General features: G+C 36.3%; 1 protein-coding gene across 10 annotated transcripts in view; it reads left to right on the top strand.

Annotated features, from left to right (window-relative positions):
• The window catches only part of TBC1D32 (TBC1 domain family member 32), a 90,984-nt gene extending 79,231 nt beyond the window's left edge, over positions 1-11,753 (top strand). For 3 of the 10 annotated variants that reach the window (XM_054062263.1, XM_054062267.1, XM_054062264.1), the window contains 6 exons: positions 341-410; positions 1,205-1,320; positions 2,259-2,413; positions 4,024-4,164; positions 6,815-7,003; positions 10,029-11,752. In XM_054062263.1, the coding sequence (XP_053918238.1) occupies positions 341-410; positions 1,205-1,320; positions 2,259-2,413; positions 4,024-4,164; positions 6,815-7,003; positions 10,029-10,148 (791 nt within the window). In that variant the 3' untranslated portion in view covers positions 10,149-11,752. Of the gene's footprint in view, positions 1-340; positions 411-1,204; positions 1,321-2,258; positions 2,414-4,023; positions 4,165-6,814; positions 7,004-10,028 lie in introns of those variants that run through there. The other 7 variants (XM_054062262.1, XM_054062261.1, XM_054062265.1 and 4 more) reach the window with 6 other exon arrangements.
• Positions 11,754-14,008: the final 2,255 nt, after the last annotated feature.

Here is a 14,008-nt window from a genome sequence, read left to right as displayed (position 1 = left end):
TAATCGAAGAAAGTAGATTAGAAGATGCCAGTTTGTCTGATTTCTTTTCCAGAAGAGATAAAGCTCTACTAAGAAATGAGTGAAAATGATACTGTGTACATCATGTTGTAAAGCTAATGATAGCCATACTAACAATGAATTCCTTATAAAAAAGGTGATTTTAATCAAAAAAATAAACATATATGAAGAATGCAGGTTATTGATGTATCATTTGCATCACTAAACTAATTTCAAATAAGGGGCAATTCTCTAGGTATTCATTCATAAAAGCTTGACATTGGTATTCTGTTAAAATCATATTTATTGTAATACTTTACTATATTGTCTTCTTTTGTTTTAGCCATGGATGCAGATGTGAAGAATGAAAGCCTTTCATCTGTGCAGCAGCTTGGTGTTGAAATGACAGTCAGGTACATGGTATTAAAATATTTCCCTAGTGTGTTTCTAGGATTCGTTTGATTTTCGTGGAATGACTTTAATGATATTTAATCCTTTGTACTGTTTATATGTAGAGATCATCTGTAAGAAAAACAATTCTAACTTTGAAAATGAAAAACGTATTAGTACATAATTAAATTATATTTACAGATTATATAGGTTATTATCCTTTATTGTTGTGAAGGCTAATCGTAACTTGCTAGTAAGATTTACCATAAAATTATATTATCCTGAGTTATGTGTCTTTTTTTCCTCAAATTACTTCTCTAAAGGGTTCTGTTTAGCTAAGCCTAGTTATATGCCATTTAAACACTTTATTTGGCTGGTAATTTGCAGAGCCATAGTGAAGGAAAAGCTAGTATGTCTGTACTTACCTAGATTGTTATCTTTAGCATTAATATTTGAACTCTGATTCTAGTAATGACACATACAGTATACATGGATGGAATTCCAAAAAGTGTATGTGAGGAAAATGTGTTGTGTGTCAACAAATTGTGTGTCAAATGTGTTGTGTGTACTTGCTTCTCCCCACCACAGCCGAATTGTTAGCACTGAGTAGTGGAAGTTTGCTGTGTATCCCTCCTTGATAAAGCGTTATAGGTTTTATTAAACCATTTATATGTATATCTACAGTATAGTCTTTGTGATAAACAGTGCTATGGCAGCTTAATTTTCACAGACCTATTAAATGAGTTATTGCTTTTTTTAAGAATTAAAAAATGTATTTAACCATTAAACAGCTTTGGGTTTTAACTTTTTGTGCTAGATATGGAAAATATCTAAACCTGCTGAAAGGACATGCTGAAACTGGGCTGTGCTTCGTGTTAAAGAATTGTGAGAAATTTCTGAAACAACAGCAAAGAACTGTAGTATCCTCTCTTTGTATCCTTTCTTAATGGCATAAATTATATTGCCTAAAAATATGAGTAAATTTTTAACTCTCAATTTGGGCTTTTGGTGGTGTTGTAGATGTGTAATACGCACTGAAAGAAAAAAATTAAAAAGCAGCACTTCTACTTTAAAATTTTGCTAAGTTAAAATGCACGCCTAATGCATTTAAGAAAATCTTTACTATTTTGTTCCCCTACTTTGTTAAAATTGCAAGTAGGATCACATTTTTCTGTATGTAATAAAGAGGTTGAAGCAATGCAACTTTGAGCATTAATGAGTATTTATGGTACTCCCGCAGTACCAACATGTTAATAGTATTGCCCATGAAGTCGACATCTAGCTGTAACCTTACCCATGGGAGTGTTTGGATTTCTGACTTTTCTAGACCTGCTGTGGAACTTTTTTAAAAAAAATTAAACATACCTCTTTCCAACAAGCTTTCCTATGTTCTTCAGGTATTAGACTTACATATCACTATTAAAATACACTTCACTTATTAATCAGAATATGCTTAATATCTTTTTAAAAACTTTTCTTTGAGTTTGATTTTTTTTTCTATACTCTTCACCACTCCTGTTTTCCTCCTCCATCATTCTCCATTCTTGTACTATAATCACCCTTGGTTTGGTGTGGGTTTATTGCATTTACTTGTTTTCTGTTAACTTTTGCTGATTTGGCTCAACTGCTTATGGACTGGAAAAAGAAGTAGTATATAGGAAAAAGAGCTTTAATCATTTCTCTGAGTTCAGTTTGAGAGGCAGCCATGCCTCAAGAAGCTGCCTTCTGTTGCCGCTATATTGCCTCTTTCCCATTTGGAACAAATCCACTCTTGCCCTCTGTGTGCGTGGGCCTGGGAGGAGGAGAGCTGCAGTTCCTGCAGGGCAGTGAGGAGCAGATGTCTGCCTATGTTCCTTAACCTTCTCATGCAGGCTGCTTGCAGGAATGCTATGCTGGCTATGATTGGTTTGCGTCTTCCGTCTTCCTCATAATGTCAGGGGATGCGGAGAAGACACTGACATTTCTTCAGCGATTTTCACGTCTTCTTGCTTCAGCATTTCTCTGGCTGCCAAGACTGCATAGATCTGTAAGAATTTAAAAGCTGTGTCTTTCTGAAAGGCAACTTTATCAACTTCCTTGGTTTGGGATTTTGTCTTAAAGCCCTCTAACTGAATATGTGACCCTGGAAAATTCTCTCAGAAAAATATAGATTTGACATCTGCTTAAATGGTTGCTTGAAAGTAGTGAAATAACAGGTGGACTGATAGCAAAGGCAATGTTATTGAATTTTAAAGGTGGCAGTGAAATAAGCATTGTTAGTGTCATTAAATTCTGTATGAAGGCTGCAATACTATTGAATGATCTTTTTATTTATTATTAAAGTGTGGAAGTCCATCCTTTTAACTTTCTTTAGTAAAACTGTCAGTTTTAAAATACACTAAATACACTAGAGTGGCTAATTTTAAAAATTATTACAGCCCATATATTGAATACTTAATTTTAAAGTATTAGTATTTTGGATGTTTGTAGAAAACATAATTTTCATCTTTCATTAGAGGTGATTCCATCTATTTAAAATAAAACCCTTCTAGATTGACTTTTTACATTGTAATGTTTTCCTGAATGTTTTGAACATAAACATCAAACTGTGTACTAGAGAACTGTGGGGTATAAGAAGCATAGATTAGATTCCATTCCTTTTTTATATGCAGGCTTCTGTACTAAGATTAATTGGTCTGTCTTGTCAGCAGAAATGATTGTATTTGTCCACCCAGCACTGAATCCAGCCCTGAGGTCATTCCAGCACAATGAAATTTTGCTCCATTGTGTGAATGTAATTATTCTGAACACCATCAGCGCTGAGAACTTCAGTGTTGTCCTTCATACAAGATCTAGTATGCATTGCAGGCAGGCTGCTGCTCTGCTAACATTCATTCTCAGTACCTAAGTTATCTTTTTTTCATAGTATATCTAGAAAACATAAAGAAAAAAATCAGTAATTTACCTATTTGCCTAACTACTGCAATGTAAACGAAAATAAAATGTCAAAATATGAATTATCCAGCCTTTGGACTGTGATGCTGCCTATCTCAGGAAGGAGGAAAATTCCAAAGGAGGTACTTTGACTTGCTTGGACAAAGTCAAGTATTCATTTCCTTGAAACCAGCACTGATATCCAGAGATTTCCATACTGATAAAAATATCCGTTCCTGTTGCCACAAAAAGAATTTCACTCATAGCAGCCACACATACTGCAAAGAACTATGCACACAGAAAACAACTTCAAATACCACAGAAGTTCCTCTCTACCAGTAAATGGGAAAAAAAATCCAACAGAGATTAGTAATTTCTTTCCATCTGTGCTTTTGTTTAAAATATAACAACAGTTTTCCCATCCCTACTTTGATGATTAAACTTACATGCAATGAAGAATTAGATTGCTAATGCAAAGGGATAGTCAAGATATATTTAACAACAGTTTCTAACTTTTAATTTTCTTTATTTAGTTGTACCAGATTTCATGTTTATTCTGTCTCTATTTCATGTTTCCTGTCTCTAAAATAACCGGGATGATTTATCTTACAAATAAGCATATATATTTTTATATATTGTTCCCAGTAAGATATTTTAAAATAATGCCTTTTTGTAGTCTGTAATCCATTTTTTCTCAATTTTGTTGATGTTGTTGTTAATCAGATGCATCTGCCTATTACCACAGTGGAATTGGGCATCCATCCAGTCTACTTTTGCAGTGCTCACCACATTGAAACATTGCTGAAAGCTGAGTTGCCTCTTGTCTTTTCGGCCTTCCAAATTTCTGGTTTTGCTCCATCCCAGGTAACTGATGAAAGCTTATCAAAATATTCTCAACTTTTTCATTTAAATGCACAAAATCAGGGATGTCCAGGAACTATTGTGATTTTTCTGTACAACACTTGTATGGTGGTTATGAGCTATGAGATGACGTGTGGTGAGAAGAGATTTGTATTGAATACATAGTGACTTAGAGCACCTGAAAACAGAAAGCAGCTGACTTTCGTAGAATAATGACAGTGTAGTGTAGCTGATGACCATCCATTACATGTTCATGGAGAAAACTTGATAAAAATAATATATAATAAAACTTCAGCTTTATCATTAAAAATAAATATAATATCTTATTCCTTGGAGGGAAGCATGTAATTAGGGATAGGTGTATAATAGGAAGCAGTTCAGGTGTTATTAGGGCAATAACTATAACAATTACAATCAGGTAACACACTATTCTTCTATATTAAAGAGACCTTACTGAAGAAGAATATTTATCCGTAATGTTAGCATTCCTTTTACCTATTTACTGCCACTCTTTGGTAATACGAAATTTTGTGTATGGAGCATTACTTATAAAGACTACAGTTATGATGAAATGCAAACGGCTTCATACAATAATGAGTTAGATTGTCAATGCAAAGGACCTCTCAATAAGTAAGAAAGCTTATTGCTGTACCAAGGCAAGAAAAGTATTTTTCATCTTATGCCTTCAAAATTCCTTTTTGCCACAAGATTTGCAGCTTAAGAGAGTTCTTAATGGGGGCATATGCTAGTGTGGTACAGGTATTGCTCAAAATAGTCAGTTGGGGATTTGATCTTTGAGGAGAGGGGACTGGCAGGTTTGGGACTTCATCTCGGCAAAGGAATTAGGTGCTTATAATAAGGTTACTGTTTTGGGATGAGAAGACACACAGGGAAAGTCGGTCTTTCCTCAACTGTTGCGTGAGTTATCCTGTATGCTTCTTCAATTGTTTGCACTGAATTAATAACAGACAAGTTACTGTTCTAAACTGCTGACAAGGTTTTTTGTTTGTGGCTTTTTTTTTTTACTTTTTTAATTTAATGTGTTGCTGAAATGCCACTGGTGGATGCCAGTGTATCTTCTGTGTGATTTTGCAACTCTGCTGAGGATTAAAAAAAATTGAAACAGTCCTGAACTGTGAAAAGAGCTCTGGTGTATTTTAAGTGCTTGTGTACATCAGTAAATACATGGAAACAGATTTAATGCCAGGGGTTGGCTGCTGTCATCTAATTAGAATCTGGGTACTTCTGCTACTGCATATTTTTAAATGCTTGAAGGACTGATTAGCAGAAGATTTCTGGTCGAGAACTAAGTGAAATTTGCTGTACACATCTTAATACATTGTGATTTAGAACTGGAGAAAGGAGTTGCTAAGTGTGTTCCATACCCAACTCATTTGAAAAACATCTTAGGGAAGGGCCTAAGATTTGTTCATTCTAAGACCTACTGTAATTTAAAGGAAAAGTCACATTAAACACACCTTCATCATCCTCATTGCCTTTTAGGCTACATTTTAAAAAATCTTGAAAAAAAAATCACCTTTGCTTTCATTGGACTTCGAGTTGGACCTCGGACTGGAGCATCTTCCTTATAAGGAAAGACAAAGAAACCCGGGTCTGTTTAACCTGGAGAAGGCTGAGAAGGGATCTTATCAATGCTTATAAACATCTAAAGGAAGTTGTCAAGAGGATGAGGCCAGGCTCTGTTCAATGGTGCCCTGCGACAGGACAAGGGGCAATGGGCATAAACTAGAACACAGGAAGTCCCATCTGAAATAAGGAAAATCTTCTTTATTGTGAGGGTGATATGCAGGAATGAAGGACGAGACGGACTCCATAGAGAGTCTCTGTAGGGATGGAAATCAGGGACCTTTATTGCTCTTAGCCAGCTCCTTTATATACACAATGTTATGTTACATCTAAAACTTGGCATCATTTGATTGGTTACAAACAACTGTTCACGCGTATAAGTTTATACTACTATTGGTTAGTTGCTACTGTCCATGCGCCTAGATCAAATGCTTACTTGGTTAATTAGCTTTGCATATTTTACATGCTTTTCCCTTAAGTTGTCATGATTTCTACTTTTCTAACTTAAACCTCCCTCTCAGGTTCTGGGCATACAGCCATAGCTTACTGTTGCTATCCATTGTTTCCTCTTACCACACTGTTCATGGTCCTTCAAAGGCATTGTGGCCTTTGTTAATATAAAATGTTTCTACAGTGATAGAGCTCTGGAACAGGCTGCCCAGGGAGGCTGTGCAGTCTCCTTCTCTGGAGATACTCAAAATGCCTGGACGAGTTCCTGTGCAGCCTGCTCTAGGTAAACCTGCTTTATCCAGGGAATTGGACTAGGTTATCTCTGAAGGTCCCTTCCAATCCCTACCATTCTGTGATTTTGAGTTGCCAGAATATAGTCAGGTAAGTGGTATGCTTGGATACGGGGTTTTAAGTTTAGTAGAACTAGCTGGAAATCTATTCAGAGGCTGTTATTTAAAAAGCTGTGATTCTTCTCTTCTTTTACTTTATTCCTTTTATTTTCATAAGTAGGGTGATGTTATAGGAAAAATGATCTGTAGTATGGAAAAGTTAAGAGATAAAACTGATCGATCAAAACTCCAGCAAATTAATGATATATAATTTCGTTCTCACCTAGATTTGTCTACAATGGATATCTCAGTGTTTCTGGAATTATATGGACTGGAGTGAGATCTGTCACTACATTGCTCTATGTATATTTCTTGGTCCTGATTATCAAATATATATGTGTATTTCTGTGTTCAAACAACTACAGCAAGACATCCTGAAGCACACCGAAGCCCAAGATCTCCAGGTTTTTCTTAAAGTAAGGGTTTATTTTTTAATTTATCAATTTCTGAAGGGAATCAAAGCACTCAGTGCTGAAAATATATATGTTATTTCATCTGAATTTCTTATTGAATTTCACTTATTGATTTTAAGTGAGTGAAATAATACTTTTATTTACCTCCTGGTAGGAAATTGTGGTATACTGTTTTCCAGAGAATATCTTTTCTGCATTTTGTCCTAATCTTTCTTAGCAAAGTAAATAGCCACATTAAGTCATGAGGACATTTGGTTCTGTTCTCTCTCTTTGGCCCCAATCTCATTAAACTAGAGGTTCTCCAGAAAGGTAGGTTTACTCATCTAAAGAAAAAATATTCTGTCATTTTATGTATTCAATGTCATCTATATTATGGGCTTCATGTGAGGTCGCTTTGATTTAATACCTTCAAATGCATTAGTCATCTGCCTTTTTATTGAAATAACCAAATTTGGTTTCAAGTTTTAGCCTATTTCCCAACAGAACATTCACAAATTTGGATTACTGCAGTAGGGTAATTCTCTTAAAAGTGGAAGTATAAACTATTCTGAGAACATAATCCATGTTATGAAAAAATCCCAACAGACCTACAAGTTTGAATATTCATGTTATATATTTTTAATGCAATGTCACATCTTAAACTTTATAATAACAATGGTTATTTGCTATATGAACCAGTCCTGCTGCCTATTTGCCTTCTAAAAAGTGGTAGTACTTTCTGATTGTAAGCTTCTAACATGCTTCATATTTGTAGTGAGAAGGTAATGATTTGAAATAAATACATGTTTGTTGGTATTATCTAATAGGTAGTTCCAGATAGCTATTAAAATTAAAAAGAAATATTTTCTTCTTAAAATATAAATATAGTTTCATTTGCACAGAAAAAAAGAATCTGGAGACACCTTTGCTGCCAATTCAAATGACATTGTGCCTAGCACTATACCAAGAGGATAGTAGAAGCAATGAACTGTCCATGAACATTTTTTCCCTTTTTTCCTTTTTCTGATTCTCTCTGTTGGCTGAGATGGGTTACTAACAGTGGTGTTCCCTTCGAGATATCTTGAAGTTTCAGCATTAACTTAAATTTGTGGCTTGGCCTTTTATTAATCCTTTCATTGAAGGATGGAGGTGCATAGCTTCGTAATTTTCACACGTGAACCAGGAATACTGTAACCAGCCACTTCAATAAACCAATCTTGACTCTCTGGGTTTCGTTGGCTTCAGCGGAATAAAATAAAGAAACTGGGGGCTTGTGACTTGTTGCAACAGCACATGCAGTATGTCAGTCTCTCCAAGAAGTAATTTAGCTACTCTTCACTTAATTTTCTGTGAGCATGGGCAATATTATTGACTATAAAGTTGCTGACCAGTGCTTTAATACATGCACACATTTAATCAATATACGATTTGACTGCTTAAAAAAAAAATGAAGAGTTAAATACCTGCTAAAGTTCTCTGTTGGAGTCAGTTTTCTTTTCCACTGCAGTCAACCTTCTCACAGTTCATGAAGAGCAACAACAACAAAGTGAACTTTGATTTCACTTGTGAGTAGATGTTTATAAAGATCATCTCAAATTCCTCTTCAGATGCCAAAGTGCAGCCTTCCAAGCCTGAGTAGAGTTTCTCAAGAGAATACTACTTAGCAGAGATGCAGTCACTACACCAGATACATGTGTCCACAAGGTCTGCCTGACTCCAGAGTGCTTTTTGCAGCACATGCTGCCAGCAGTGGTAATACTGCTTAGTGGATGGTGGGCCCTCAGGTTGTTGCAGTTCAAAGCAGCAACAAAGTCACTCCTTTACCTAGCCTGTTCTTCAGGATCCTGGTTTCTGTAGTGCCTTCTCCCTCCAAAATAGTAGCTACAAGAAGGATCATGGCCTGTTTGTTTCTTTTTCCTCAAGGTACCTTCTTTTAATCTGTGTTTTTTATAATTAGTAAGAATTAATTGTTGTGATGCAGAAGTGTTTATTCTGTTTTTTAAGCACTTCATGAAGATTTTTATCATAGATTTTAAAAATAAGTATCGATTGTTACTCTCTTAATAAAATTAAGAATCTAGTTGGATCTAAAAGCCATGTTAACAAGCTTTTAGCAAGCCAAGTGCTAAATCTTTTAAAAGAATATTTTAGTATTTGGCTTTACCTTCTTAAAGTTTACTTTGTTTCCCTGAAAAAAATCTTCATATGGCATGTTCTCCAAAAATGAGATGAACAACAGCTGTATCCTGGGCTGCATCAAAAGTATGACCAGCAAGTCAAGAGAGGTGATTCTCCCCCTCTATTCCACTCTTGTGAGACCTCACCTGCAGTCCCGCTTTCATTTCTGGAGTCCTCAGCACAGGAAGGATATGGACCTGTTAGACCGAATCCAGAGGAGACCAACAAAGATGATGAGAGGGCTGGAGCACCTCTGATAGGAGGACAGGCTGAGAGAGTTGGGCTTTTTTAGCCTAGAGAAGAGAAGACTCCAGGAAGACCTTATAGCAACCCTCCAGTACTTAAAGGAGGCTTGAGTAAAGCTGAAGCCGGTCTCTCTTATCAGGGAGTGCCATGATAGGAAAAGGGGTACTGGTTTTAAACTGAAAGAGTGGAGATCTAGATTAGATATTAGGAAAAAAATTTTTACTGTGGGGGTGGTGAGGCACTAGCACAGGTTGCCCAGAGAAGTTGTGGATGCCCCACCTTTGGAGGCATTCCAGACCAGGTTGCATGAGGCTTTGAGCAATCTGATCTAGTGGAAGGCAGGGAGGTTGGATCTTTAATGTCCCTTCCAACCCAAACCATTCTGTGATTTTGTGATTCTGTGAACATCCACCTGAAAAAAACTTACCAAGACCATAATTAGACATAACTGTCTAGAAGATTTTTTTATCTCTAAATGAAATGTAATAAATTGTGTTTATTTTAAACACCTAGCTTATGACAAGCAGAACAAAGTGAACTATCTTTAGAATCTTGGAATTAATGAAATTCGAGTTCTGTATCTTTTTTCTTATCTAATACATGCTTTCTGTGTGTATTTATGCAGGAAGAAGCACTCCATGGATTTCGAGTGAGTGATTATTTAGAATACATGGAAAGCTTGGAGGTGATCTACAGACCTGTGCTGCTGAAAGACATGAGGAGCATAAGAGTGCAGAATACATAGATGAACAACCACCCACCTTATTTTCTAGTTTTAGTTACATCCTTTAAAAGGATGCTGATTGATTGATATATCAATCTCACCTAAAATAAGTCAGACTGTGTTTATGTACATACTGTAATATAAATAAGGAGGAGTTTCAGAATATTCAGATTTTTGCAAAAGGACTTAATCTAACTTTGATGACCTGAAATACCACATTTTACCAGACAGGCTGTATGCTCAGCCTCATTTTCAGTTAGCAGAAGGGAGCTTCAGAACTCGCCTGTAGATGCTGTTTCTTCCTTAGAACACATCTTTGTTCTATAGCCTTGAACTTGTTCCCAACTCATTGCATTATTGTCGCCTCCTTGTAGTCCTAAAACCTACATATTTTGGTAGGATCTGACAAAGTGATCTTTCCTAGAAACACCTGCTAGCTTGTGTTCATATGCATGAAAAGTTATCAAATGGAAAACAAATTCTCTGTACACACCTGTTCTGACTTGGTGGATAATGTTGCAAAAATGGTGTTCAAATACGTGCAGTAAAATAAGACTGATATTCCTGTCTTTTCAAAAAATAAATCATTTTATGTCATAAAACATGTATTTGTAGCACACTCTGTCTGCACAAGTGAATGAGTAGTCCTTGAGCATCTTGCTTTTCATATCTCTGGAAAATAACAGTTTTTAAAGAATCTGATTTCATTCAGACAGGAAAACTAATAATAAGTTTCACCTGTGCTTGCTTTTCATCATCAATAAAAAAGCAAGAATTAAGGCTGCTGTGTATTTTTCTAACACTAATGCAGCCTAGGTAAAAATTCAACATTGTTGAAGTTGACTGACATTCTCAGTTTCAAAAGAAACCTGATATCATGGTTTAATCTCTGCTGGCAACTAAGCACCACCCAGCTGCTTTCTCTCTCTCTGCCCAGTGAGATGCGGGGGAAGAGAACTGAAAGGGTGAGAGCGATAAAAATCATAGGTTGAGATAAGAACCATTTAATAATTAAAATAGTAAGAACAACAGTAAGAAGAAATTGAAAAGGAGGATAACAAAGAGAGAAATAAAACCCAAGAAAGACAAGTGGTGGTGAATAATTGTTTTCATTTGCATCAACTGACTAATGCCTGTCAGTCCCCAAGCAGTAATCCCTGCCACTCAGCCTTCCCCCTGGTTTTACTGCTGCGCACGAAGTCAGATGGTGTAGAATATCACTTTGGTCAGTTGGGGTCAGTTGTCCTTTTTGTGTCTTCAAACTCCTTGTGTTCCCTCCAGCCTCCTCGCTTCTGGGGCAGTGTGAGGGGAAGAAAGGTCCTTGACACTGTGTAACAGCACTGTTCAACAATAGCTAAAACATCCCTGTGTTATCAACACTGTTTTCAGCACAAATCCAAATCATAGCCTCATACCAGCTACTATGAAGAAAATTAACTCTCTCCCAGCCAAAACCAGCATACGTCATTTTCTATATTGTATCATTGTTAAATATTATTTAATAAATACGTATTTATGTACCAATTAACAGTTGGTTTTTTTAATCCAAATTTCAATGCACTGGGCATGATGTTGAGTCAATAAGTAATACTCAATTAGATGGCAACATATTCTTGAAATGTATATTATAGTAAGTGTTTTGGCATTTGATTGAAATTATGACCAATAACATAATTGTTATTGGCAAGCAGGAGTGCTTCCTTCAGTATATCCAAGTAATCAAAGAAGACAAATGGAAAATGACAAGGTTTTACCCTGCGGTTGTTTGGTATTTTTTGTACAGTCGATCAGATCTGCATCAAAATTTGAAAAGAAAATATTATGTAGAAATGTAACCTTTACAATGCCCACATGAGGTTAGATGCAAAGTAGACATTTAAGATGATAGCTTACTCACCGCAGAAATTCGTAGCCACCTGGAAAGAAAAACTAGAATTCAAACAGTCATTGAAATTCATTCACAAATTTGTTATACTAAGTCTTGAAATAGAAGAGGAGAAAAAATGTGTTCTCTTTGGTACGTGCTGCCCGTCACCAACCAAGCTTCCTCTCCTGTCTTCCTCATGCATTGCCCATAGTATTTGTAGGTTACTTGTTCCTTTCATTTTGCAGGAGTTTTTTCTTCCTCACTTCTGTATTTCATTGGTCTCTTCTGTTTTAGGCTTTTCGTCTATGCATAAAGGTGTTCTCTCAGTAGACGCTTTAATTCCCATTTCTTACTGTCTCTATTTTATCTTATTTCTTTCATTCTCCACCACAACAGGGATTATAGTGTCAGGGACTTTGATCCGTGTCTTACATACTATCTCACCAGTAAAACTTTATGGTTTAAAGCGCTCTCTCATGAGTTGCCCAAGTTCACTGTCTGAGTATTGGGAAGGTTGAAAGAGTTCAGACAGTGGTATTAGCTCAGCCTCCAAGGTTCAGAGACTGGTTAGGGGCAAAACTTTTGGGAGCATTTCGGAGCAGTAGCATCCTTCCATGAGCTGAGACACAGTTGCCTGCTTTTGCTCCTGTGCTACACTAGATACAGGACTGGCGTTTGTTGTGTGCCCTCAGGGTAACAGTGCTCACGTTTTGTAATATTCATTCACCCATGCAGGTAGTTTTGACTGATGATCTCTGACTTTGGTCTGAAGGCTGGGTTTCCCTTTTTGCAATTATTTCACAGATGTTGTCTTTTTCTAGATTACTAAGAATTTTACAGCGCATGATAAGGTTTACATTAAAAGGCACAAGGGACCCCTGCATAGTTTCTAAAGCTGGTGCTGTGAAGAAACTTTCCAAGGGATCCTGCTTATGCATAGTGAGTTTGCTGACTAGCGGCTGCATAGGCCGTGACTGTCATTTTCTCTCGCTGTCTTAGAGGTGGGAAGCAGCCTTTGTTCAGAAGTACTGCAGTCAGTGAGCAAAGCTTACGTGAAAGTTGACTTAATGGAAGAAAGGAGGTAATGGCTTCAGTGGGGATTTTGCTTAGAAGGCTTAATGCCTAGACTTCCTGCCCCCCTTTTCTCCTGTACGCATGCCCTTTGTTAATGCATTTTTTTCAAACTATGTTATTTGAAAAGAAATCTTTCAGAAACTCAGATTTAGCACAACCAGATCTGTCCTTTCTTAGGATTTTGGTTTCGTTTCAGCCAAAGAAATACTTGTACTACTTAAATTTAGAGTGAAATGCCCTGTTCCTGTAGTTACCTTTAAAGAGAATTTTGGATTTGGTTACTATTTTGCATAGAAAGTTGGTAAATTCTGCTGTACCTTGTAATACCAGACCTTTAGCACCTTGGTGTTTCCAGTGACATTACTTCCTCATCAAATGAAACGATTCAGATTCCCTAGCAAAAATTTACTTATTGTATTCTTATTGGAAGAAGTCTTTATACTCTGAAGTATAAATAGCCACCGTAATTGCTCAAGTCTCTGCTGTAGCTTGCTTAGTAATTAAGCAGTGTAAATTCCCCAAATGCATCCTAGTTATGTAGGCAACATTACCGGATATTACATAGTGAAAGTTAAGCATTAACTTTAGTTCTTTATTTGGTTAAAGAAGTAGGGAGCATGTTACATTTTATCAACACCTACAATAATATTTTCTTTACAGAATGTCTGGAATCTCAAAATATTTTGATTAGAATTTGTGGTGTAATACATGTTTTAGAAGTCCAACAGAAACCACAAATGTTGAACTTAGACCTATCCAATATCATTGCCAATTTACACCAAGACAAACTAGACATTACTACAAAGTTATTGGGAAAAATACTTCATTAGGTAAAATGAATGTGTGAGCACACAGACAAATTCAAGTTATAAAACACATTAGAACCTGCAGTGAAATTTCTGTAATTATATGCAGCCTAGGGGTGAACACTGACAAAGGT

This window comes from Cuculus canorus, chromosome 3 (assembly GCF_017976375.1).
Source record: "Cuculus canorus isolate bCucCan1 chromosome 3, bCucCan1.pri, whole genome shotgun sequence".
Taxonomy (NCBI): domain Eukaryota; kingdom Metazoa; phylum Chordata; class Aves; order Cuculiformes; family Cuculidae; genus Cuculus; species Cuculus canorus.
This window is presented reverse-complemented; position numbering and strand designations above follow the sequence as displayed.